The sequence below is a fragment of the Lagopus muta genome, chromosome 7, assembly GCF_023343835.1.
Source record: "Lagopus muta isolate bLagMut1 chromosome 7, bLagMut1 primary, whole genome shotgun sequence".
Classification (NCBI taxonomy): Eukaryota; Metazoa; Chordata; class Aves; order Galliformes; family Phasianidae; genus Lagopus; species Lagopus muta.
The window spans coordinates 45,373,389-45,399,768 of NC_064439.1; the positions used below are offsets into that span (position 1 = coordinate 45,373,389).

Consider the following 26,380-nt stretch of genomic DNA (forward strand, 5'->3'; position numbering starts at 1 on the left):
TTCAGAGATAATGGTGGAATCTCACACTTGGAACAAGCAGTGATGGTTATTCGAAAATCCTCCAGCCTAGAGAAAGAGGTTGGGAAAAAAAGGTTGGGAAAAACCTTGGGAGTAGAACCTGCAGTAGATTACAACATTACAAACCATTCTCTTAAAAACAAGCATGATCTTGTAGTAAATGCAAAAAAGAGATCCTTAGAGGAAATCATGATTGTGGTGGTTTTGAACTCTCTGTTACTAGTTACCCTCTTTCCTGAGCATCTGCATGTTTCTTCAGTGAACACCAGATACACTGAATTCTGCTAGTCGTTCATCCGTTTGTTTATCTGCAGCACAAATCTGTCTTTCCCAAAGCCAGATAATAACCATGTATTTTTAGATCAAAGTTATACATTTTGTTTGCTACTACATGCTGAGTTTTATACACGCTGCAGTCAACTCTTTGTGCATCTGAATAAGAAATGAAGTAGTATGGATACACAGGCTCCATGGAGATCCTGATCAGATCCTGCCAGCCTGAGCAGCATGGGTGATGCTGCTCTGGTGCTCAGGGCCATTTCACATCTAATACATGGAGTCAGGGTGTTACAAAATAGGATGTCAAAAAATGTTAGGAAAGGCCATCGTGGGTTATAGCAAATAAGATTTTCTGGCCAGATCTGATGGAGTTTGATGGAAAGTTTAATAAGTATGCTGTACATTCTTAATATAACGTCATTTCAAAGAGAGATTAAATACAATTTTGAGAAATCTAAATGCAAATTCTGTTAGCATTTTTAAGTATTATAAAAGTATGTGAGAGAAGAAGTGTTCAGGCAGGGCATCCTCCTGAAGCAAGAATCTATGGAAGTATCAAGAGGATGTCCACATTAGTGTCACAGAAAGAAAGCTTGAGAAACTGAACAACACTGGGCCCTGTACTATCCCAGTTGTACTGCTAACACAACCTGAATAATCTAATTTAAAACTGGCACATCTTCCATTTCACCTGTGAACCTTGCAACAGAAGCTTTTCTTCCTGGATGAGTTTTTGGAATCTTTCCTTTTGATACTTTACAATGAAGTGCCTGTATCTCTTTGGTTGGTATTTCAGGTTGTTTACATAAATATACTGAGAGGGAAAAAGTTATTTAGAAATTCCCTCTCCTGTGGAAAAATCTATGGGGTTTTATATCTATATAGATATCTATATTAGCTTGATAAAATGGTTTTGCTTACAGTGAGGTGACTATATCTGTAATGTATCTCAGACTTTTTTATTTTTTCTTAGCAATGTTTCTAGAAATTTCCCTCTACAGCAATCAATATCTCTTTACACATTGAATAATCAGTCATTCTCTAGTTACAACAATGAAGCTAAGACTTCAGATATTTTATTACATTCAGCATAAATAGGACTCCTATACCTCAAAATCACACGTAATGTTGGTTGGCACATACTGACCTTTTATGTTAGAAATTAAAATTGGGCACAAAAAAGACCTTAAAGATACTGCTTAATGGCATATCACACTGTAACGTTTGCATCAGAAACCGTAGAAGCTCCTTCCTGTTCCATTCTCATTTCTAGAGATGTTGTATTTCAGCCTCAGTGCCACGCAAGCCAGAAGACATTAGCAATAGCAACTCATCAGTTTTTCAAGCTGTTCAACTTTAATTTGAAAAGACGTCTCTAAAAAGTGGCATTATCACACTGTTTTAATTTAAAGCGCATATTTAAAGTTTAAAAAGTGTCACGGCTCTAAAGGCAACATGCTGCAAGTGTGGATAGATGTTAGCAGCCCCAGCAGCAGTGCTGTGCTGTGAGAGGAAGGACCTCTCGTGGTCACTGTTCAGAGTCCAGCAATGAAATCTGATCTGAAAGAAGGAAGGAAAAGATGAGCAGAAATCAGATAACTGATACTATCCTCATACCTATATATTATCATATTGGGTGGGTAATAGGGACTCCTTAGTGCCCACCTAGTCGCTGAAATACAGGCTTCTGCAGAATTTTGTAGTATTGCTAGCCCCCTTTATTGTAAGATTCTGCTGGAAATCTCATTTTCTTTAATCTCAAAAAGAAAAAAAAAAGAAAAAAAAAAGGAAATTCACCAGCTAATAGTATATATTTAACAAGCTTAAATATTAAAAACAAGCAGAGAGAGCTGCTCTCTGCTACAAGCATCCAACTGAAATATCATTGTGTGATGAATACAGAGTATTGCATGATTCAGGGTGTTTCGCAGAGGAAGTGCTGCTCTCAGGTAAGATGAAGCTTTCTGTTCTACTGGCAATCACATGGCTACACCCACTGATGTGAATTACAACCAGAAATTCCTTTGGCCAGCATTCTACAGGAGGTACATAGAATGAGAAATGATGCCAGTCTTACAAGAGAGCAATTTCTTGGGTGTAGCTGTTAGAGCAGGTCCAGAGGAGAGCCATGAAAGTGATCAGAGGGCTGGAGCACCTTTTGTATGAAGAAAGGTTGAGGGAGCTGGGTTTGGTTAGCTTTAGAGAAGGGAAGGCTCTGAAAGCCCTCACTGCAACTTTCCAGTACTGTAAGGGAGCTTATAAACAGTAGGGAGACGGACTATCACAGGATCTGACAGTGATAGGACAAAGAGGAATGGTTTTAAACTAAAAAGAGGGTATTTAAATTAGATATTAGATGGAAATTCTTTACTCAGCAGTGGTGAAGCACTGGAACGTGTTGCTCAGAGAAGTTGTGGGCACCTCGTCTCTGGAGGCATTCAAGGTCAGGCTGGACAGGACTTTGAGCAACCTGATGTAGCTGTAGGTGTCCCTGTTTGTCTTTTGATTTAAAAACTTTTTTCAAATCTTTGCTTTCCCAATATATAAGTAGAGATGAAAGATTCTTATCCTCTCTTTATTCCAATCATACTTGTGGGTCCTCAGTGAGCTGCCTGTATGTCATCAAGACTGTGCTCCCACTCTTTGCTTCTTTGATGAACATCTTTGCATTTCACACTAGTAGAATGCATGCTGTTGGTTTGCCCCCAGCTTAGCAATCCAGATCAGTCTGTCACTGACTTGCCCTCCTCACTTACTGTTTTCCCAGGCAGGTTCAGCAGTTACCACTATGTTACATCAACATTATGTTGGCTTATCTGCAAATAAATAAATAAATCACATTTGTCAGCAAAGATGACAGTCCTACAGTCTCTGCCAAACAGTGAGCTCTACGGTCTGTATAACAAGTGTCAGTAAAAGTTAGCCCCCTGTATACATCTGCTGAGGGACTGGAAGGCTTCACACGGATTTTCATGTGTTCTGACAGTTGGATTATGCAGAAGAAGCTTTTGCAGCCTGCGTTCAACCAACTGAGAAGTTTCATTTGAATTTGCAGAGGGGAAAAGTTCAATTCAGAAGAAAGACTTCTATTTTTGACATACTTAACAAAATGGAAAAAGAAACATTTGTCAAAACTGACATCTCTGCAATAAGTTAAACTAGCTTGGTAGCAGTGCAAAACACAAATACTGTTTCATAAAAGCCTGCTTTAAATGTGCATTTGTTTCACAAACATCCTCATTTAGTCTCAGAGCTGCTCTCTTTTGGGAGCTTTGTAATTGCTTTTCCATTTGCTCAAATTCCATGCTGTGTTATGGCAGTGCAGGTTATATCACTAGAATAATTGCAGTATTCTCTTAATTTCAAAATAACCATACACACCTGAATTTTGAAGCACGGGTGTCTGCTTAAAAGGAAACATTACACATTAAAAATAGGATCTATTTTTCTCACATAGATTTTAGTGATTCGTTTAATTCATTCTCATCCTCTGACTCTTTTACTCGTGTCTTGTAGGCTGTCGTTGTTATCTTGTCCACTTTTAGTTTAAGTTTGGTCTACTGAAGCATGAATAAGATGGAAAAACACGTTGAGTCCTCTTTTGTTTGCAATTTTCATTGTTCATACACAAAAAGTGGAAACAATGGAGTCTTCCTAATTATTTATCATTCAAGTTATTGAAGAGAACAAATTTACCCTTCCATTCTTTACAGAGGTTGCACGGTAGCAAATACGTACACATGCAAAGCTAAAAAAATTAAGGACTACTGGTTATCATTACAAAAAAGGCTGAAGCAATGTCTTCCTGTACTAGGAAATTACAAACACAAGTGATGAAAACAGTTGTGCAGAAGAGCTTTGAAAGAAGTTCAAAATAACACTAGCAAATTGGGTACTGTTATTTTTAAAGCTGCAAATTCATTTTAAAAGCATTGCCAACCAAGCCTTTAGTTCATTCTGTGTATGCTTATACATCAGCATTTGTCTCCACTCTTCAAGCGTTGTTTACTTGGCTCCTCATTTCATGTTAGCTCTAAGAACAAAGATGAGAACACCTGCAATTTTAAAGTGCCACTGCTTTGCTTATTCCTTTGAACCTAGAGCAGAGCCTCAGCTTTGTGAGGGCAAGGCTATCCATAAGCACTCAGCCTCAGGAGAAATATCGGTTGTGCTCTCAGTGACAAGTTCATGGCGAGAAGAAATGGTCTTGTGGCTTACACTTTACTATCCCCTACCACTGATGTGATTTCTTGTCAGAACTGGTTTTTAGGGAATTTAACACAAGGACCCTTAATTTACAGCCATTTGTTAGCCTCTGGGAGTCTTCAAAGTCTCCTGTTTCTGAGTAGTTCTGTTTTTCTACTGCCTAAACTAAACAAGTTTACACACACATGTAAATCCCATAGAGATGATTGTTTGGAAAGTTGCTCCTAGGGTGGAAGGGATCATTTGAAAGAATGTTTTGATTAAAAAACCCAGTAGTACAGGAGCATGATCTGTACTGCATCTGACATAAGAGTTTAGATGTGCTAAAGGATAGACGTCCAAATACAGGGATGCACTTTGAGCCACATCTCATCCATGCTCTCTGCCAAGATTGTTGCTCAGCATTCGGCTCTCTTGGGACTCTCTGCCATTGCCACACGTCTGCAGTGCTAGGAAAATCTGACTAGAAAATTTTAGTAAATAAACATTAACCACGTCAGTATGGAGAACTTAATGGGAGCAGTGGTTGTGGGGTGTGTGCAATAAGAGGTGACTTACTGAAGGACTGAGCCTCTGTTATGAGTCTGAGCAAGGTCAGCTTTGCCCTCCTGCAAGCTTTACTCATTCCTGTCAGAACACATAGTTATATTTGGGTACAATGCTTTTGAAAGCAAGGGTATAAACATCCAACATTTAGATACAGTCTTATGTAAGAACACTTTAACTGACTACATCCTATTGCTTCACATTGGTTAAAAAACACCGGGGACATCTGTTCTGTGGTACTCCACAACAGTCTGCTCTTGTTAGAGACCTTCTTTTTCACATTTTGCTGTTTTAATAGTGACCAACAGCAAAAGAGGTACAATAACAAAGTGGTGATATTAGTAATAACCAGCTCTTACCTAATATCTTTCTTCATTGGATTTCAAAGCCCTGTTAAAAGATACATGTATAATTCTCTCCATGCTACAGCTGAAAAGCAGAAACCAGTGTGGCAAAGCCAGATACAATGCTAGGATATCCTTAGATCAAGTCTTTGCTCCTCTAAGTCTTGATGTAGAATAAACACGTGACAATAACAGCGGTAAGAAAGCAATGATAACATATCTGCAGGTGGGATTTAATTTTTTTTGATGTTTTATAATATTATTGATCCATAGAATAAGCGAGTTAATATATTTATTATTACTTCCATTTATAATAATTACACAATGTTTGATTTATATAACAGTGTTGATACATAACGGTGTTATTTTCCTGAGTGCTTATCACAAACAGTACTTCCCATGTTAAGTTATTTATGCACTGTTTGCACTCTGCAACAAATTTTCAAACTCTTTTACAACTCAAAGTGAAAATACATATTGAATTACCAGAGTTTGCTCTGGGACAAACATCATTATCTTTGTCTCTAAGTTGTAGTTAGTGTCAGTTCTAGGTAAGAACTTACCGAGGAATTAATAAGCATAATTGCAATTCACTTTCCCTGCTAAACTGATGCAATTTTTCTCCAGATTTTATCAACAGAATGTTAAATTTCTAGAGTATGTTTCTCTTACTGCAGTTCAAATAATAGATTTCAGACTGACACATTCAGATATTCACCATTAATATTCTAAGGTGGTGAAAGATCATTGTAGAACAACATATATCAGCTGAATTTAAACACACATGCTAGAAATGCATATATTTTGTAAGATGCAAGTAATTTCTGAGGGTCTGAGCAACATCCCAAAAAGTTAAGGAATTATGATAGCAGTTTTGCCTAGTCTCATTTTATCTATGAATATTCTACCTGTATGATGCTGTCAACTAGTTTAAATTTGCATTATAGGAGCAGTTCCTTGGGCCAAGGCTGCTTTAAAATAGTTGAGAGTCTGGCCTAGATTTCAAGGACTACTTTGCTCTGGATCGTTTGAAAGATCCTTGAGAAATGAGAGCTGTTTGCTTTCTGCTCAGGCATAATACCTGCAGTCGATGATTTTTTCAGCTGTTCTGAACTTGGAGATGTACACAGAATAACCATGGCAACTCAGGAGTTTTGGTTTTCTGCAGTTATTCTGTCAGAACTCAAGATCAGGAGTGCTAATTCATAACTAGACAATACAGGGTGGTGGGAAGTACGCAGGTTTGATGGTTTGGTCTTTTGAAAAACTACTTTCCTTCATTTACGTAGGTGGCAGAAAGCAGAATATAAGATTCACCTGAACATCTAGAATTCATTGTGGGTAATCTGACTTAGTTACTTGGTGGTAAAGCTGGAGTAACATTTTGGGAAACACTGAACTGATGCCATGCAGAGAATCAGGGCCCCAGAGGGGTCCCTAAGCCAGAGATAGAGTGGGTTTCAAAACATTACCCGAGGCACTAAGGATGGTTTCCTGTGTGTATAAACTTGCTAGACAGACAAAGAGACTTTTGCTGGCCTGATAACTCTATTAGAAGTAGCAGAGTATACCTTAATTATACTTAATTATACTGATTTTACACTGGAAGAGCTAAATCTTTTTCACTTGCATTCATGAAAGCATCAGGGCTTGAATTACCAAAAAACTATTTTAATACTTGACACCTAGCCTTCTATGTCTCTGTATATATTCAGAGCCAGCACTTCACCTGCATTTATACTAGTAAGCATGTGGGTTGCTCCAAGCGTAATGCCTCCTATTCATTTCCACTGAAATTGCAACAGATACAAGGAGTACAGTGACATTATTTGGTAGAGTAAATTCTCCAAAACACTATTTTTCAACACACTCACGATCATTAGCTCTGCATTTTTACCAGAGGTGAATGAGAGCCTGCTTGCCACTCTGTTAAAAATCTGCACCGGTGGAGGTGACCCACTGTCACTGTCACCACTGCTGAAATACACCACCCACCTCCTCGCTGAGCTCACATCCACTTTTCGGTCTCCACAAATGTTCAGCAAGTGGTGATGAATGTCATTCATCATGTCATCCATCAGTCATGGGTGCCATTTTTTCTGCATGGAGGAATTTGGTGACAAACCTTTGCTTCACACATACTTCTATGTCAGACACCATTTTGTCAGACTGCCCCTCTGCTGCTGTCCTTCGTACAGCAACAAAATGTAATGCAATGTTAATGGAAAGGTTCAGCCTCTACTGCCATATCACCAACATCCACCTTAGGTATTGTGGTCCGACACAACAAAACAGGAGGAATTACATTCACAGAAGCCCTTGCATAAATTGAGGCATTGTCCCATAGTGGCTTACTAGTCCTTTAATAAGCCATGAACTTGATTCTTCTCTTTGCTATATAATTTTAGTTCAACGTGGTTCCAGTTTCACTGATGGTACCGCTGGTAGATGGCATTTGCTGGCAGTGGGACAGCAAATTAAAGTCCTGCTTCTTCAATTTTCCTTTGAGTTATTCCTGAATATAAATCATCCAATAGCAACTATGTCATGAAGACAGCTTCCTCTGAAACCACCTTCCAAACTCCTGCAATAGAGATACCGTGGAACTGTCCAGATAAAGCAAGGTTTAGTTTCTTCACAACTGATACGATTTTAATCTATCCTCTGATAAACTGGGGGAAAAAAATTGCATTTCCATGTATGTTTGACTGAAAGAACTGGTTTTATTAGACTTATCTGTAGGATGACAAATCCCAAGCATGGTCGTGTTCCACACACCTTTTCTTATGATGAGTCAGAGCAGTGTCCTCAAGCATGGGTAGTGACTGGTACAAGGATGACACATGGAGAAAGCATCTTCTGCTACATCCTGTCCTCCTTACTCAAAGCTGAGATCTGTTCAGAGTCTGTCCTATGCCAGATATGGAACAGGTCCTACTCTGTAAGAACTGGCTGAATCAGTAATTAAGCTCTAATTGTGGCAGGTTAATTGCAATTTATCAGTAAGCAAAAGATCAGCTGCTAATAGGAATAACTGAAATTTAGAATGCAGTTAGATTAACTTTTAGTTGCTACTAAGACAATTACATTTCTGACTCATATTTCTAATGTGCCTTATTACTTCAAGCACCTGAATAGAAATATAATCATTATCCATGAAAAGAAAAATGTTCAGTATCAGTATCAGCCAAAAACATTTTGTAGGCAATAGGTTTCTTAAAATGTCTCTATCTGGGTTGTGAAGCAGTTGTGGTTTATGGCTGTCACCCAGGTGGTATAAAGCATCCTACGAGAGAGAAATACTGCCTGTGACACATCTGAAAGAACATTTTGCAAAAAGTATAAGGGAGAAAATGTGACTTGCAATTCCTCATTTCGCACATCTTTGCACAGCAGAGTGATAAATTCAAGCCCCTGTGAGAAATAGAAACATGTCTGGGTTTTCCCTACTAGTTCCCTTTTCTAGAAACAAAACATTTTGCAACATACTATCCCCAGGCATCATTACTCAAAAGACATTAGCTTAAAAATACCTGAGCCAAAGGGGTGTAGAGAAAGACTGCTTCACTCTCAGTCTCTCTCATTAACTTTCCCTTCCTTGCGAGCTCTGAGATTGCACCTCACTCCGTGTTGAAGAACAGTGTATCAGTAAACCTGTCTAAAGTTTCTGTTCAGGTCTTCCCTAACCCAGATCTCTCACTAGGGAACTACAGCAACAACAGCAACAAAACCAAATCCATATAAAAATCTGTTGTACTACTTCGATAGTGTGGGGAAGGATCTCAAACCTAGAAAAACAAACCCTGTTCTAATTATAATAATTTGCCTTCTCCATACCTATGTTTTCTGTTGGCACTCTGCTTTGGCTACAGTGTTTGTTACTGAGGAAGGCAAGAGCCATCAGAACTACAGACAAAAGCTATCTGTGCTGAATCTGGTCTAAAGGGGCCTTTACAGAAGCTGTGTGATTTATTTTTAATAGCTGCACTTTTCCAGTAGTCTATCACCAGTTTTAATATTATCTTGTTCTGCAGGATTTCACCAGTTTGCATCTCTCACATACCAGTAGCTTTCTCAGTAGATTCTCCTTTCATAGGCAATCCAGCACAGGAATTCACTTATCAGAGCTTTTTCTCACCAAGATTAAAAAAATAATAATAATAATAATGGAGGAAGGAGCTGATTGACAAGGAGATGCATTACTTTTGCCATAACATTGACATTAGACTGCAGAGAATGAAATCACATGTGCACTGCCATGCAAATCACGTATACATGTCCTTCTGAGAAGAGAAACACATTCTCTTCACCTAAAAAAATAGTGCTTACCCTAAAATTTGTTTGAATTATGTACTAGCCTCCTGCTAACTGCCTGCTAAGGCAGGAATCGTGTATTAGGGAGGAATATTTTTTATAAATACACAGCACAGGTCCATTGCTACTTGTCCTGAAGATGTTTCCTGCAATTGCTAATACTGTTTTATTCTCTGATATTTTGTTTCATTTGATTTCTGACTGCAGATATGAAACAAATGCTATCATAGAAGGCAAGAAAAAAGAATCATTACAGTAACTATCACTTTCCTGATGAATATCCACATACATATATATATATAATTAAGCATACTAAAATGTGCTTTCTAGTTTGGCCAAGGAACATAACCTCCCTACATTAGCCTAGATTGTCTGCATAGGAGAAGTACCAAAAGCAAATCTTACTGCCAGTCCTGTTATTTTGATACTAAAGGTGCTTCCCCTACATCAACACAGTGAAAGACAGTACTTTGGTATTACTGCTGGGTAAGACAGGAGCTTGCAATTTAGGAATTTAGTTCTTCATATATCTTTCAGAAATGAGGGATGCACTGCGAGTGAATCGTTCTGCACTGCATTCAAGAAGTATATCTATTATATCTATTTGCAACAGCCTTTCCTGGCCAATAAAAGTAAAGACTGTGTAATGAAATGAGGCACTCTGTGCATGCAACTATCCTAATACATCGACTTGTTTGGGTTCAAATGGCTCATTTTACTATTAAATCCAGAGACTTCTATTCTAATAATAAGCATGGTGTATTTGCTGAAATGTGATGCTAATTGTGATAACAGTAAGCCCATTAATTAAGCATTTTAAAAGACTTTTGCCTATTTGAAGTGTGGCTGAAATATACAGGAAAAAAAAATACAGAATTGCAGAATTGCAGAATTGCAGGGTTTGGAAGAGATATCAAGAGATCATCGAGTCCAGCCTCCCTGCTAAAGCAGGTTCTGTAGAACAGGTGGCACAGGTAGATGTTCAGATGGGTCTTGAATATCTCCATAGAAGGAGACTCCACAACCTCTCTGGGCAGCCTGTTCCAGTGCAACATCACCCTTAACATAAAGAAGTTCTGCAGGTTTGTATGGAATTTCCTCTGTTCAAGTTTTAGGTTTTAAGCCATTGCTCCTTGTCCTATCACTACACACCACCAAGAAGAGCCTGGCCGTATCCATTTGCCTCCCACCTCCCTACAGATATTTATAAACATTAATCAGATCCCCACTTAGTCTTATTTTCCCCAAGCTGAGCAGACCCAGGTCTCCCAGCCTTTCCTCATAGGGGAGATGCTCCAAGCCTGTCATCATCTTTGTGGCCCTTCACTGGACTTCTTCTAGAGATCCTTGCCTTTTTTTAACTGGAGATCCCAGAACTGGACACAGTGTTCTGTGTCTGAAGGTGTCACCAGGGCTGAGTAGAGAGAGAGTATGCAGCTATGGTGCCCAACCAGGAGCAGATGCAGAAACAGCTAGCATAAGAGCTACTGTTTTGGACCATGGGAAGTGTAACCACATCTACCTTTCATCCCACTGTCCACCTAATTTGTGTTTCCTGAGCTTTTCTTTCCATTTTGTAGAACACAAGAATCTGAAGAAAACCTTGGGCCATGCTGTTCGTGGCCGTAATGCTGTTTTACCACTTGTGATTTGTGTTTACAAATCTATTTGGTTTTGGAGCTCTGCAGAGCACAGGCTGCTCTGTGCTGTTACACACAGCATCGCGCTACTGGTTCCTACTCTTGGTTGTTCTTAAGACATCTCTGTACAAAGTAGAATTAAAAACAGAACATCGGTTAACTTCCCTGCATAACTTAAAAGCATATGCCAAACATTTTAGTTCATTATTACACGAGTCATATGAGCTCTTCCTAAATGAAGACAGACTGAAGAACATTTCTTCAGTCAGCACGTTATTATGAGCCCTTTGAGATAGACATGAGGAAGAAAGAAGGAAGGGAAGAAGGAAAGAAGGAAAGAAATCAGTTAGTCTACTGAGAGGCCCCAGCATTAAATTTTGCTATGATTTTTTTGAAGTACAAGTGCTGCCTCAAAAGTAATGCATCCCATTTTATTATGTTGGCCCACAGCATCCAAGGCAGACGTTGGTGGTATGGCAGTATAGGCTGAATCGTCATGACAATATTCTGTTACATGTTGTTGCTGTGTGACAGATGGCAGCTGAGGGGTAATCTGACCAAATGGCATTTAGCGTGGAGCTGTGTATGAATTAAAACTGCTACTGAACTCCTCAGTGCAGAAAAAATGGCACCCATTGATATTCACTGATGTTTGCTGAATGTTTATGGATGTGAGTGCAGTGAGGTGGTGAGTGGCATGTTTCAGCAGTGACTACAGTGGGTCATCTCTGCTGGTGCTTATTTTCATGAGTGCAGCATGCATGTTTTTGTTCATCTCTGACAAAAATGCATAGCTACTAGTGGTGACTATATTTAAAAAAATTGTTTTGTATCTGAGAATTTGTACTATTAAATAACACTATTGTGCTCTGTGTATCTGCTGTAATTTCCATGGAAATAAATAGGAGACGTTACTTTTGGAGCAACCCACATATTTTTCCCCATGCTTTTTTTTTCTTACTAAGAAACAGCCTGAGCATATTGTTTCAGTGGCAAAAGAGCAGAATTCATGCAATTGTTGCCCACAGAACTCACCTACTTAGCAAATTGTTTAATCATGGAAGGCATTGCAGAAAGACAAAGACATTGCAGTGCTCTTTGTAGGCTGATAGATACTTTCCTCCAAAAGAAATCATTTTAACATCAATGTTTTCACCATCTGATAGCTCTTGGCCTCAAAACTTCCTTCTAATAGTGTCACTAGCACAGCTAATGCTTCTTATAACATCAAAACCAGATTGGAACAGAATTCCAACTATTCTATCCATTTATTGGTACTGCTAGATTTTCAACATATAAAATGGCAAGGAAGATCTTCTCAGACTCATTTGCTTCTGACAACATACTTAGAAGGCCAGTAACTTTACATACCAGAATGAATTGCAAGCACATAGCATGGAATCATTTAACGAGACAAGGCAGAGTAGCCTACCACGCACAGCACCACTTTTCAACAACATCGTGTCCTTGCAGCAGTTTTCTTAGCAAGATGAGTCTGCTTGATTCACAACCTGCAGAGCAGCAGACACACGTTTTTTTGGGCCAAATATGAACAGCATATTCAAAGGGGTGATTCCTTTCTGGGGGTTTTAAGAACAACAACAAGGAGATTTAAGCTGACATGTAGTGAGAAGCTCCTGGACAGCAGCAGGATACTGAAGGCTATATATGGTGCCATTGAAGTTTACAGCGTAGTTTTCCCTGCTGGAAGTTATTTGTGTGCCTCTACTGGTAATATTGGCACAAAGATGATGCAGTTCAAAGTGAAAGGCGAGAAAATAATCCTGCTAATTCCTGTCTTCTCAACTGTGGGGTTACAATAAGGGTGGGGAAAAAAACAGCTGCTACTTTTCCTACAGAGGTAAAAATCATCAGCCTGGTACACGATCGACCAGCAGAGTTCTGGCGTCCAAACAAAGTACCTGAATTATATATGTATTCATTAGCCAACATTTAGTGACACAGGTCACTTTACTTGTACCTTCTGAGTATTTTTCTCTTCTTTTCAGCCACACCTCTGTTCTATGTGATTTATATGCATCTCTCCATTCATTTTTTTTTCCTTGTTCACAGAGGAAGGCACTTAGCTGCTCTTCCTGGCTATTGAGAAAGCTCTTCAGCATCAATAACATAGAAAAAAACTGCCATCCATGATTCCTTTGTTGACTTCCTGATGGCCTCTAGCACATACTGAACAAGAGGAGCAGAGTGATGTAAAATTCAGCATCAGAACAGATAGCGAGTGGCTAAATCAGCTTCTCAAAGTGCCCGAAGAAGTGGATGCTAAACCACTCACTAGCCATTCTTGCAGGGCTGAAGAAGTGACTGAAAGCATCAGGGAAGGTGTCCAAAAGCTACATGGAAATGGCAGAGCTTACAGCCATCTGACTATCAGGGAGAGTTGGGATTCTCAGCAACCGAGGTGACTTTTTTTCATCAAAGCCAGTCAGAGAGCTAATAGAAGTGCATGGAAATTTCCTTCTTATTCCTTGCTTAAAGATTACCAGCTGAAATTACTAACAATACTCTTGTATTTCCAGGTTAAGCTTCCTTCTAATAAATCAATCTTGGGGAAGTGTTTTGGAGGTGGAGATATTGTTTAAAAAGGATCCCAGATGCCTTTCCCTGATTAACACAATACACATCTAACTGTATTGTGCTTTGTTTCAAAAAATTGCACAAAATCTGACATTCACAACTGCCCCAGAGAAGTAAAAACCCAAAGCACTTCTAACTTTGATCCTATAAATCTTCTCCCAGCTTTAAGTTTAAAGCTTACCTCTCACCAAGAACCTTTATGGTCCATCCGGATCTGCAGCCTTCTCATCTGACTGTAACAACATTCCCCTTCTCCAAGCTGAGGGAAGAAAATTCTCTTTCTGCACGTCTAACTTCAATACTTGTGCTGAGTACCTTTCCAGCACTTACCTGCAGACTCTCCAGTGGCATAGCAGGAGACTTCCCTCACTCTGCACATCTCCCTGACTTCACAGAGAAGTGTTGCTGAGGAACTGCTTTTGCAACACAGCTCTTTCTTCTTCCTGAAATATCATCCTCTGCCCATAAACCACAAGTGTGCTCGGACCAATTGTGTTTGTCTGTTTGGTTTGTGTTTTTTTTAAATTATTCTTGTTCTGTTCAATGCCCATTTAATGTGAAATGTATCTGCTTGCAAGCCATTAGAACAGTAGGGAAGAAAGAGCACTATTAGGACTGAAAGTGAAAAAATGCGTGTAAAGGAGTGAGATTATAAGCAGGTATGTGGATTTATGGATACAGACATCTCTCCTGTGCTGTGAAGGTCACTCAGTCTCTCCACATTTCCTCAGTTGCTCAGATAACACTTGAATGTGAGTCAGCACTAAGATTTTGTGCATTCTGTGGTCTGAGTGTGCTCACTCTGATGACACAGCCCCATATGTGGGATTGACATTGTGAACATATTGACCTGAGAGGCCTTGCAGGCACTTTCTTTATGTTGCAGCAATAAAGCATATGTAGTAAACACGAAGCAGGTTCAGTGCTTTCTGGCACTCTTGAAATATTTCTGTCTCATTCTGGAATGATAGAGTCTTCCAAAGAGAGAAGTTCTAATGTGCTGTATGTACACTACAGTCTTTTTATTAATGAAAAATATCGACTCCTTTATAAATGAAAAGTAATGTGATTAGGAGGTTTTGGCAGGGAATCACTATTATAATTTCTCTCTTCGCTGTACACTATTGGCAATATTCTTAACTGTATTCAATGCATGCATCTGTAACCAAAAATCTGCCAAAGCAGCAGAGGTACATGCAAAAGCACTAGAAGAATTCCTCCACCCTCTTTAGTTTATGAAGCTTGTACCAGTGCTGCAGCAGTGTATCTGCAGAACCTGGCTACATAGGAAGTAGCAGAACAAACACACTCCTCTTCAAATCTTGAAGATACATTCCCAGGAGTTTCAGTATGAATAATGAAAGTATTCAGAGTAAGGATTTCTCTTTCTTCCAATTAAGGGGATATGCTTGGGGACTTTTAAATTCAAAAGCTCATTAAATGTTCTGTACTATCCCTTTGTCAAGATTTTCTGAGATAAAAAGTAGTAGAGTGGGAAAATAGCACTATTCCTAGCGATGTCTAACTCTTCTTCTTAGTTTTATTAAGGAAACTATTGCTCCAATTACTGGCTGAGCTTATAAAATATTCTTGTAAGATTTCAGTGATCTGCAGTTTAAAACTTAAAATAAATTCAATATTAAAGTTTAGTGAGGCTTCTCATAAAATAAAAAGGATTTTCCACTACATCTAAATGCAAAAATTCAAAACAACGTTGAATTTGTCTCAGATGAGTAATATCCTACTAGTCCTACATTAGATGTTGAGAAGATAAGGCATAAATAGATCAAACACAGACCGTATCTCCTAATGCTGTGCCTTATGCTTTAGAGCGTAGGCCATGTTTTGCCTTTCTTTAACGATCCGAAGGGCTTCTAAACTTTGCACATTAACTTGGGAAATACAATAATCTCACTGTTGCTTCAGGCCAAAAACAGCTGTAATTTTTTTAAGAGCTTCTCATTCTAAACACTGATATTGACAAGGGCATGGAAAAGCCCTGAGACTTGGAGGAGTAAAGCTTGCACTGTCCATGGGAATGTAGTTGTATTCATGGGTCATACAGCCTGATCCATGTTCAGAACACTAAGGTAATACAGGATATGGACTTCTGGAGGTCATTTGTTATAACTTATGGCTCAAAGTAGGAATGTCAGGTTGTTCACTGCCGGTCCAGTAGTTTGAATAACTCCAAGGATGCAGAGCATATCATCCATGGGCTTTTGGTGAAGGTGTACACAAGATGGGTGTCGGGCATGGAACCTTGTGGAGGTACTCACTGTTAGCATCACAAAGGCTGGCAACCCTGAGAGGCCACTTCCATACAGGTGCAGTAATGTTCATGTTTCTGACAACATAAAAGTGAAAAATAGGCAGTGATAGGCAGTGAAAAATATAATAGCGACTAAACAGCTGTTGCTTATCTGCTTTATTTTGGATGTAATTTGTCCTGATGGCTTGAGCATGACCATCAATAAATCACACCAGAAATCTAAAAGACTTCAACTACATGCTTAATCTTTATGAGAAAAAACAGTCTGATTCATAGTGTCAGTTCCAGAGAAGCAACAGAACTGTTTCTCACTAACTACAGAACCATGAAGAGAGACAAAAAAGCTGAAGCAAATATCTAGTTAATATAGTGTGTAACTTTCATGACTTAGCTCTTCTATGATGATCTCTATTTGTTGTCTGATTCTACTTGGTGCAAATAGAATCTTACAGTATTGCAAGATAGAGGAGTGAGGTATAGAGAAAAAGGAAGGTCTTACGTATTGTGACAAACTGTCTGATGTATTATGAATAATGTACTAGCAACATTGATGTTCTCCTGGACACAAATGGCTTGGGCCAGCCAGTTTTCAATCAAGCTCTGTTTCCTACTCTGTTCAGTACAACATCTCTATGGGGACTATAGTTGCATCTGATGAAAATGAAAGTTGTAAGCCTATCTACTGTGTAAGTTGCTGAGAAAGATCATTGGGCATTTATTCTTTGCTTCTGTCTATCATACTGAGCAGAGAAGAGAAGGACAGTAGATAAGTCTTAGACAGGCTCAGCTGGTAAACAGAAATCACCCACTATGATTTCTATCATCCCAGGAATGTTTGGTAGTGAGTGAGTGATACAGTCTGGACTAGATTGGAGAATGCTGCAAGAAGACTGAAGTCCCAAGAGATGTCCTCAGCAAATAACATGATATTTCTGTACATTGGCAGGCCTCACCACACATGTTCAGTAAATACAGTAGATCCTTCATGTTTGCAGTAATTTGTACTATTTTCTCCAATTTTTTTTTTCTTACAAATTAAAGATGATTGATGGAGATAACTGGATCATGGGCAAATTGCTTGTACACTGAATAGATCACTGAACTTCTTCAGAAAAGCCAATGAATTGTCTCCTTAGAGAAACATGTGAATGATTTCTGCAAGAACAGGACACGGCTGTTTTAGCTGACCTTTACTACCCAGAAGAAACATGGATCTGTTTTTCAAATTTCATGTTATTTTCCTCGTTTATAACAAGTCAGAAGTGAAGAAAAGGTAGTGGACACGAGCTGATGCTGAGCCTTGAGTTATCCACCTTAGTGATGAAACCTTTGAGGGTGTATCTTTCCTGTGGTGAGCGTGATATGTCTTTTGCTGCAATGCCTGAAGAACAGCGTTGGTTGCTTTTGTGGTTCAGTGCTGTGCAGAAAATGAAATAGAAAGCATACTTTGCTTTTTATTGCAGTTGCCATGCTTGGGAATAGGCTTGCCCACAGGCAGATAGAAACAGTTCTGAGGCAATGACAAAATATATTCTGATGTTCGGACTTTCCAGCACAACTATCAGTGAAACAGTCTGCAGTCAGTTAGGAGAAGGAAGCAACTCAGATACAAGAAAACTCACTAGAAGCAGTGAAACCATTCAGAGAAAGAGGAATGTATAGAACTTACAACATCAGTTCCTTTGCAATGAAATTGAGTGACTTACTTTCCTAAGGCAAACTGGAAATGTAAGGAGCTGAAAAGCTTTTTGTGATGCAGTCACCTTCTGTCTTTGGCTTCTGGGAGGCTTCATCCTCCTCAGGACTCATTCTCAAGCAATATGCCACACCTTTGGTTACCATCTGAGGTGAAAAGCTAATCCAAAGAAAACATCTTTACTTCTATCACAGAATCACAGAATGTCAGGGATTGGAAGGGACCTTGAAAGATCGTCTAGTCCAATCCCCCAGAGCAGAAACACCAAGATTACACCACACAGGAACATGTCCCAGCGGGTCTTGAATGTCTCCAGAGAAGGAGACCCCACAACCTCTCTGGGTAGCCTGTTCCAGTGTTGTTATCCTCACAGTGAAGAAGTTTTTTCTAGTATTTATGTGAAACGTGTATGTTCCTATTTGTACCCATTGCCCCTTGTCCTGTCTTTGGATGTCACAGAGAAGAGCCTGGCTCCATCCTCCTAACACTTACCCTTTATATATTTATAAACATTAATGAGGTCACCCCTCAGTCTCCTTCAAGCTAAAGAGACCCAGTTCCTCAGCCTTTCCTTGTAAGTTCAGTTTCTGGCATGTGGTTATCATAGTTGCCAAGTTTAGTTTAAGGAAAGAATATTATAGGAAAATCAGTCTTTCCAATCACATGGAAGGAAAAACAATATTCTTTAAGCACTGCATCTGCTTAAAACAAGTTGCATGTATCCACTATGAGCATTCATGGCAGACATTCTTTTTTGTGCAAGCAGACTTGGAAATAACAGAGAATTTTTTTAAAATATCATTTAATAAATAATGAAAACTCATACTAAATGCAGAACAATGATGAAATCAGATTTAGGATTACTTACCCATATACAAGCAAGATGGATAAACAAGATGCAAATGACCATTCAGCTGCTGTAGTAGGACAGACAACTGCACCTCAGGACAGTCAATAAGCTTGCCTTGATGCAACTGGAAGCCACAAGATTTCACCTCCCTCTGGAGGAAGCAACTGTCTTGTGAGCTATTGTGGGTGGCAGCTCAGTACTTTCACAGAGTAAGTAAAGTGTGTTGTCTGTAAAAAGACAGTGATGTAACAGAAAGAAAATAGCCATAACATGTAAAGGAACACAAAGCAGAAAATAAGAAATTAGAAGACATGAAGTCAAGAATATGACACCACTGAGACTGCAAAATCAGGCACTCAGAAATCAGGAAAGGGAGAAAACTGAGCAGAAGTTGTGCTCTCCCCGTCTAGATTTGTCTGAGTCAGATTCCTCTGTTTGAGATAGAGCATTTTTTATTTGCTAAGTACTAGAAGGATGGAGAAGCAGGGAGAGATGACACTACAGCCACCAAAAGCTGCTTGAGCTACCCAGATCAGTACGGGATGTGCAGTCTGAAGACTGCATCTCCCTTAGCTTCATATTTTTATGGTGACAGTTCTAGGAGATCTGATATATGGAAAGTTCAGACTGGTACTTTTGTTGAACTACTTTAAGTTATATGCCACACTGAACACTCAGCTTGAACATATTTTACTTCAGCTATAATAGCTAAAATTGAAATCCTCACCTACAGTGGGAGGATCATTGCTTCCCCATCTCCATCTTCCAAACCACCCACTCAAGGGGTGTGTGAGGAGCAGCTGCAAGTGAAGACTGAGGCAAAATAGTTGTTGAGTAGCTAGCCTTCTCCTTGTCCATTGTTATTAGCCTGCCTGTGTTGCTCATTACAGGGTGATATGCCTTTTTGGACTTTCCTTTTTGGTTGATGTAACTGAGAGGCCTTTCTTCTTCACACCCCTTTTGCCAAGCCCAATTTCAGATGGGGCTTGGCCTTTCTGAGCCCATCCCTACACAGCCTAGCAGCATCCCTGTACTCTTCCCAGTTACCTGTTTCTGCTTCCACCGCCTACGCGTTTTGTTCTTGCTCTCCAATTTGACCAGCAGGTCATGGTTCATCCATGCTGGTCTCTTGCCTTCCTTTCCTGACTTCCTACACTCGGGAAAGGAGAGCTCTTGTTCCCTAGGGAAAGTTTCCTTAAAGATCTGCCAGCTCTGCTTTCTAGCTTCCATTTTGCAGTAGACTTTCAAAAAACTTACCACAGTGCAGCACTGTTTCTAGAATCTAACATGGAGGACACCTCTAAAATGGAAAGGACCACAAAAGCAGGCTACGTGCTAAGTCTAAAATAGCAACGCTAACAACAGCAAAATTGTTCTTCTGTTTAAAATGAATAATTCACCTGGGGACCAGTGGTAATAATGCCAGCTTCAGCTGGACAGAAGCAATAATTTTGTTCAGGTTATTGAATCAGACATATTAGCATGTGGCGCTGCATCTTACTTTACTATCTGTAGTTCCTCAGAGACCCTGACTGAAAAATAACAGCATAGCTGGGTTGCTCACCGCAGTCCTCTGCAGTAGCATGGCAAATGAAGAAGTGAGCCAGTACCTTGCCACATGAACCACTCCAGCCACAGGGGCACCACAGCTTTTGTCCAACACAGCTTTTGCTGAAAGAGCTGGAAGTTTTTACACTGCAGTCTACTACTATAAAAGCATGTGATTTAATCTGTGAACTCACTGAGGAAACAGTTTACATTGATTAGGGTGTCTCTGTTGTTAGTCTAAGAACAGTTATAAAATTACTAAACCATAAGAACTCATTTGCAGGTCCATGAGCACTGAGGATTTTTTTCTGAACCCACTTATAGCCTTTGTCTGGGTCAGAATAGCTTCAGCTTTACGACTGTGTTATCACTTCTAATCACTATCGTTAGCTCTATCTGCATAACCTTGGAGACTATGTCCTGGCTTTCTTTTGTTTCTTGTTTCTGTCTCTCAGATGTACTTTCTGCTGGGCCTGTTTTGATGCACACAAGAAATCTCATAATTCATGTGACATCCAAGTTTTAAATTTGGTTTTTAAATTCCATGGAGATTGCCTCATGGGAGGAAAAAAACTCCTTGTTTGTTCTTTAACATATAGTCCATTTGTTCATTAGAAGCATTTGTCTGGTTGTCACTGAAGTTCTGGCACGCTGCATTTTCTGTTTTGCAGGAGTTAGCAGGGGCAAACCAGCAGTTTTGATCTTTGCTATGGTACAACAGAACACAGATTTTTCAAGGCCCTGTCTGCCTCATTTTACTCTTTTGAGAAAAGAATGTCCAGGACATGTATTTGTTAACTGGTGCTTGTAATGGAATAGATTAATGATTTGATTGTCATGATATAAGACCCAATTCTGAGAGTGCATTATTAACTTTAAGCATTAATATTCTCATTCAAGTCAGTCATTATTCCTTTGCTTAAGTACTTTGTTGAAGTGGGTCCTGAATATGAGGCAGCCCTATGCTATAAAATTAATTTCCTGAATGCCTTTCTGCCCCAAGGGCTTAGCTGCTTTGCTAGCAGAGCCAGCACAGATAAATTATATATACCATGCACAATGAGAATTAGTAGAACAGCTTGACATGACAGCTGCCTGAGAGAATGACCAGCAGGAGAAAGGTTTCAATGTGAAACTGAAAACTGAAAAAACAAGCCAATGAACCTTACAACTTTTTGTAGTCAAGCCTAGTGAGCCAATGAAGGCTGCAGCCTCTGAGAGCAAAGTCCTGTACTGTGGAGTGCAGGGTGAGAAGCTGTCAGACTATGCTGGGGCTGAGGGCAGCTGCTCTCCATCCTCATGGCCCTCAGAGCTCTGCTCTTGCGGCAAGAAACCCCAGCAGTGAGAACATGTGGCTGCAAGGGGGAAAATGCCTCCTGCAAAGGATGTGGTGGAAATCATCCTACTGCTCCAAAGCTAGAGCTGCAGAAGCCAAAGCAGGATTCAGATGGTCTCAGTTATAGATCTCTAACACCATCGGGATGTAGATGGGCTGATGACAGGATGGTGTGCAAGTGTAAAGGAGGATTCTGGTTGCTTTTTTTGTTTGTTTGCTCTGTGAGCTCTTACCTGGTTAACAATTCTGCTTGCTGGTTTCACAGTGGAGAATTTTGATGAATTCTGGGCAGTTGTAAGGAAAGGAAATACAGAGACCAAACTTACGAAATATCTAAGGTTGTCTCTTTGCCTCATTGAGGAGATTGAAGGCTGCTTCGAGGAGGGAAGAAGATGTAGTATTATTTTCCTTCCTAAGAGCAAAGCATGAAAGTTTGAATTAGCTAAGATTGTCCCACATTAGAGAGCGTTCACACAGGCAGCTTTCCAAGATCTGTCCCTCGGTTTATATCTAACTTATCTTGTCATGAAAACCAGAGAAAGAGCTCAAGCCCTTCACTGTTGTGTGGGAACTATTGAATCACAGCCTGAACCTCTGATTGACCACCTAAGGTGAGCAGTGAGTCAACCCTGGGAGCACAGGTGAAGGCAATTCACCTGTGCTACTGGAAGGGGTGGAGACTTGCTCCACCTCTCCTAGACCCCATTTAAGTGCTGGCTGCCACTGGAGAAGGATCTCTTGGTAATTGCTCCTTTTGGAGTCTTTTCAGCAAACCATAGGATAAGTGTAAGCTTTCCATCCATTCTTCTCTAGTATGATAACCTATTTAGTGTAACTTTCTTGTGTAATTTCTTAATTGTAACATCCGTATATTCATTGATTACACAACTGTATAGAGTGGTAGAGTTATCACAGAGAAATACCTCCGGAAGATCCCTTTGCACAGATTATTTTGTCCTGTAAAGACCATAGAATTGCAGTGAAATCTTTCGTGCTTGGGATGAAGAAAAATACCAAAACTTGTTCCACAGCCTCACTCATACTTCCTACCACTGAGCAGTGGCCAACTGCGCTATCAGAGACCTTGCAGCATCTCTCTAGGTATGGGTACAAAGCCCTGTGCATGTGAGATCCTGCCAGTTAAAGACCTGGTTGAGGATGGTTCTTTCTGTCCAAGTCCCTCGTATCCTGTATGAGAGCTTTGAGCTTCTTTATGCAGCCTGGTCTAGTATTAAATGTGGAGGTTGGTGGCCCTGCATGTGGTGGGGGGGGTTGGAGATTCATGATCCTTGAGGTCCCTTCCAACCGTGGCCATTCTGTGATGCCCAAACAGGCTATCAAAAAATGGGAAATTGAGATAAATCTAACAATTGAAGTAATAAATTTGACGTTTTCATTATTCAGGTTTAAAATAAGATTGAAACAGATTTTGTTTGCCTTTTGTAGTTTCATAACAAATACAAAATATATTTTATTTTGTTGCTTTGTTAGAGCTTGGTATAACAGCTGTTTTTCTACAAGCTCATCTCAAAATCTGGAAGGAAAAAAAAAAGTAGTAGTAAACACACAAGAGCCTGCTGTGAGGCCTGTCAGATAGGAAGAACTTGGGAGAGGGTGTTGTATTGTCCACCTGAGTATCTCAGCCCAGCTCTGTAGGAGATGGGGCATGACACACTATTTAATGCAAATCAACAGATTTTCCTGTTAAACATCTTCTTATGGAAACATACTGTTTTCAGATGTGACCTTATCTATGGAAACTAAAAAGAGCGAAGACAGATCTCAGCAAGATGGATTCTAAAATTCATGCAGAAAACAGTCAGCTTCTCAGTGAAAGCAGACGTTTCAACAGGTAAGCAGTGTTTGAACAGGTGTGCTCATTAGTGTGTCTTCCAAAAAAAAAGAAGTGAAAAGCAAACAACTTCTAGAGCATTTAACATAATAACATTGTGAAGTGCATATTATCTGGCATTACTGAGGCCTGAACATAACCGCGTGTACTTCCCAGTATACTAAGAAATTGGGAACACGTTATTTCTTTGAGATTTTGTCCAGTTCCTATTTTCTTGTTAGGCTAAAATAAATGTGAGATAAGGTTGTTTCCTATGAATTTTAGTGCACGTACTTTCTGGTTAATTTAGACAATAAAAAGTATAGAAAAAGATGAATGTGGAAAAACTGTTCTGGGATGTTCACCAAAACACTTCATCAGTCAAAAATGGGATCAAGCTGGTGTTAGCTTTAATAAAATAGCTTTTTAATTATTATTATTAAAGCAAAACTGAATAAAACAAACATTTTAGGTGGGGGAGGGAGTAGAGCAAAAGGTGTAATGTGAAGTTTGAATGTTCGCGGTCCTGCCTTGCCCTTATTCATGTAACCAGAGCAGTCACCCACATTGTGATCCCTCACCTGCCTCTGATTTTGTAGTTTTCAGGTATCTTCTGTGTATCGAAAGATGGAGACAAGCAGTAAAGATCTGAACTCCACTTTTCCAGAGGTCAAGAGCGATCCAGAGTGCAGAATGAGCAAAGTAAGGCATTACATGTTGTAGGGGGCTGTTTATGTAGCTGTGACTGAGGACATGCAAAGTGTTGTGGTTCCTGCAGCCAATTTACAGCAAGGCCATGATCAAGTTGTTTATATTCCCTTGGTCTCACTGCAGTTGGCAGAATTTTTCCAGGTGATTCAAAATGGATTTCAACCTCTGTATCATGTGCTCTCAGTAAGTATTTTGGTGCACTGCGATGAAGCACAACTTGTAAGGTCAGGGGTACTCTACTTCTAATTGTAAAGAAGATAGTGCTCTGGAAAGAAAAACAAAAAGCAGCTATTTGTGCTCTTCAAATACTTCTAACTTCCAAACAACTGAATGTAACCTGAAAATATGATGAAAATATACTTTAAAGTATTTGAGGACTTACCTTGAAAACAGCCTTCATCTTTCTAGTATCGCTGCGTGACTCTTCTTGTTATCTTAATAATTTAGACATCTTTTGAAAAGGAAATTATGTCCTTGATTGAAAGCGTACCTAAAATGGCAGTTTCTGCAGTGGCACATTTTCAGTTATTTTTATATTTTGGTTTTGTTGTATTTCTTAATGAAGTCTCACAGTCTCATCTTCATTTTTAACAAAACCATAAATTTATGAATAATCAAGAACCCTTGAATAAAGAAAATGGAGAGGAAAAAAAAAAAAAAGAACGTACTTCCCACTACATTGTTTCTTCATAAAAAATTTAATTTTTATTTTCAGCACTCTGAGTTGTGGATGTATTTACACAAGCATCAACAGGTTCCATGTTTGGAGTGCAGGAATCATTTCAATGTAAGTGATCAAATAACATATCTTGCCATTAATCATTTGATACAATCTGTAGGATGTACACTTTACATTTTGATTTGACACACAGAAATGTTCAAACCAAGACATCAGTATTTCCTAAGGTCTGGTTAGCTTGCACAAGATTATATTTTCAGGGGAAGAAACCAGCTGAAAGATACCCTGATCAGTGATAAAAACAGAAGTAAACTGTGGTATGCAGGGTTCTTAACCAGGATGGCATTTGGTACACTAGGGATTTTTCACACAGAAGAAAAAATCCTGTTCCTCATCTCATGTCTTTGCAGTTTAGATACACGCACAAAAGTACTTGAGACCAGAATTGCTGTAAAAACAAGCAAGAGGCCTCTTGTTTTTTCTGTTTAGCTGGCTGTTCTAACAGTTCCTACATGTAACTGCAGTATGGAAACAGTTGTCAGCTGAATGCATGAATAGGCACACACTCGCACTTCCTCTGTCTTCCTTTGACTGTAAAACATTCACAAATAGCTGCCACAGGAATTATTTGATTTATCATTTTCTAAGAGGAGTTAACATTAAGAAAGCCTGCAGGTAGTCTGTGAGACGTGCAGAGCTTACAGCGTAATTTGTGTTCATTTCCCATCTTGCCAAACCCACAGCTTCTCCCTCTGTCTCACTTTGCCCAGTCTCACCCACTCCTAACCTTTTTCCTTTGACAGATATGTCTACACGAGCTGGTGAAAATGATGGAAGAAATGGAAGAGTCCATTATAAAGGTACCAAAATGCCCTTATGAGAAAAGAAATTGTCATGAGTTACAAAGAAGAGTGTGAGAGAGTCTACTGTAAGATTATTAACAACTGTAAGTTTGGACTTCCATCAGAGGACTGAAGACCATGTCAGTGTAGCTCTGTGATGCTCAATTCTGTCAAGACATGGGCCCACCAAAGATTTGCTGGCTGTAGCTGCCATGACACACAAAAAAAAAAAAAGCCTGCAGCATTGCTGTCACTGATACTGGGATGATGTAAAACCTGGCTTTCAGATGAGTCGGTGTAACTTCAGGGTTTACTGAGTCTTTGAGGCCTCTTCCAAAGCTGTCCAAAATCCATCACTAATTAGTTGTTCCTGCACCATAAAGAGATGCATATGGTGTATGCTCTCATGAATATCAGTTTATTTTGTGGGCATAATAGTGGCCCATTCCAGTAGCTTTCTTCTCCTATTTTGGTTCTGAGCAAATATGAACACTTGAGTAGTTAGTATCTTGGTTTGTCCCTCCAGTGAATGAGGCATTGTGTTGCTGAATATGAAGCTGGGATTTGAATCAGCCTCTTGGAAATAAAATCCTCTATATTCCATCAATCATCATAAGACTTTTAAAAAGAAAAAAAAAAAAAAAAAGCACAGCAGTAAACAACATAGACT

The 26,380-nt window shown here is 39.5% G+C and overlaps 1 protein-coding gene across 8 annotated transcripts in view; it reads right to left on the reverse strand.

Moving 5' to 3' along the window:
* Positions 1-26,380, reverse strand: part of LOC125696313 (probable G-protein coupled receptor 141) — a 50,933-nt gene that overhangs the window by 1,603 nt on the left and 22,950 nt on the right. For 2 of the 8 annotated variants that reach the window (XM_048951814.1, XM_048951819.1), the window contains exons 1-5: positions 14,276-14,384; positions 12,719-12,858; positions 5,409-5,439; positions 3,054-3,113; positions 1-66 (exon numbers count right to left, since the gene is read on the reverse strand). Coding sequence is in view for 1 of the 8 variants with exons in the window: in XM_048951813.1 (XP_048807770.1) it covers positions 14,276-14,296 (21 nt within the window). In the remaining 7 variants the exon portion in view is untranslated. Of the gene's footprint in view, positions 67-3,053; positions 3,591-5,408; positions 5,440-12,718; positions 12,859-14,275; positions 14,385-26,380 lie in introns of those variants that run through there. The other 6 variants (XM_048951815.1, XM_048951821.1, XM_048951818.1 and 3 more) reach the window with 5 other exon arrangements.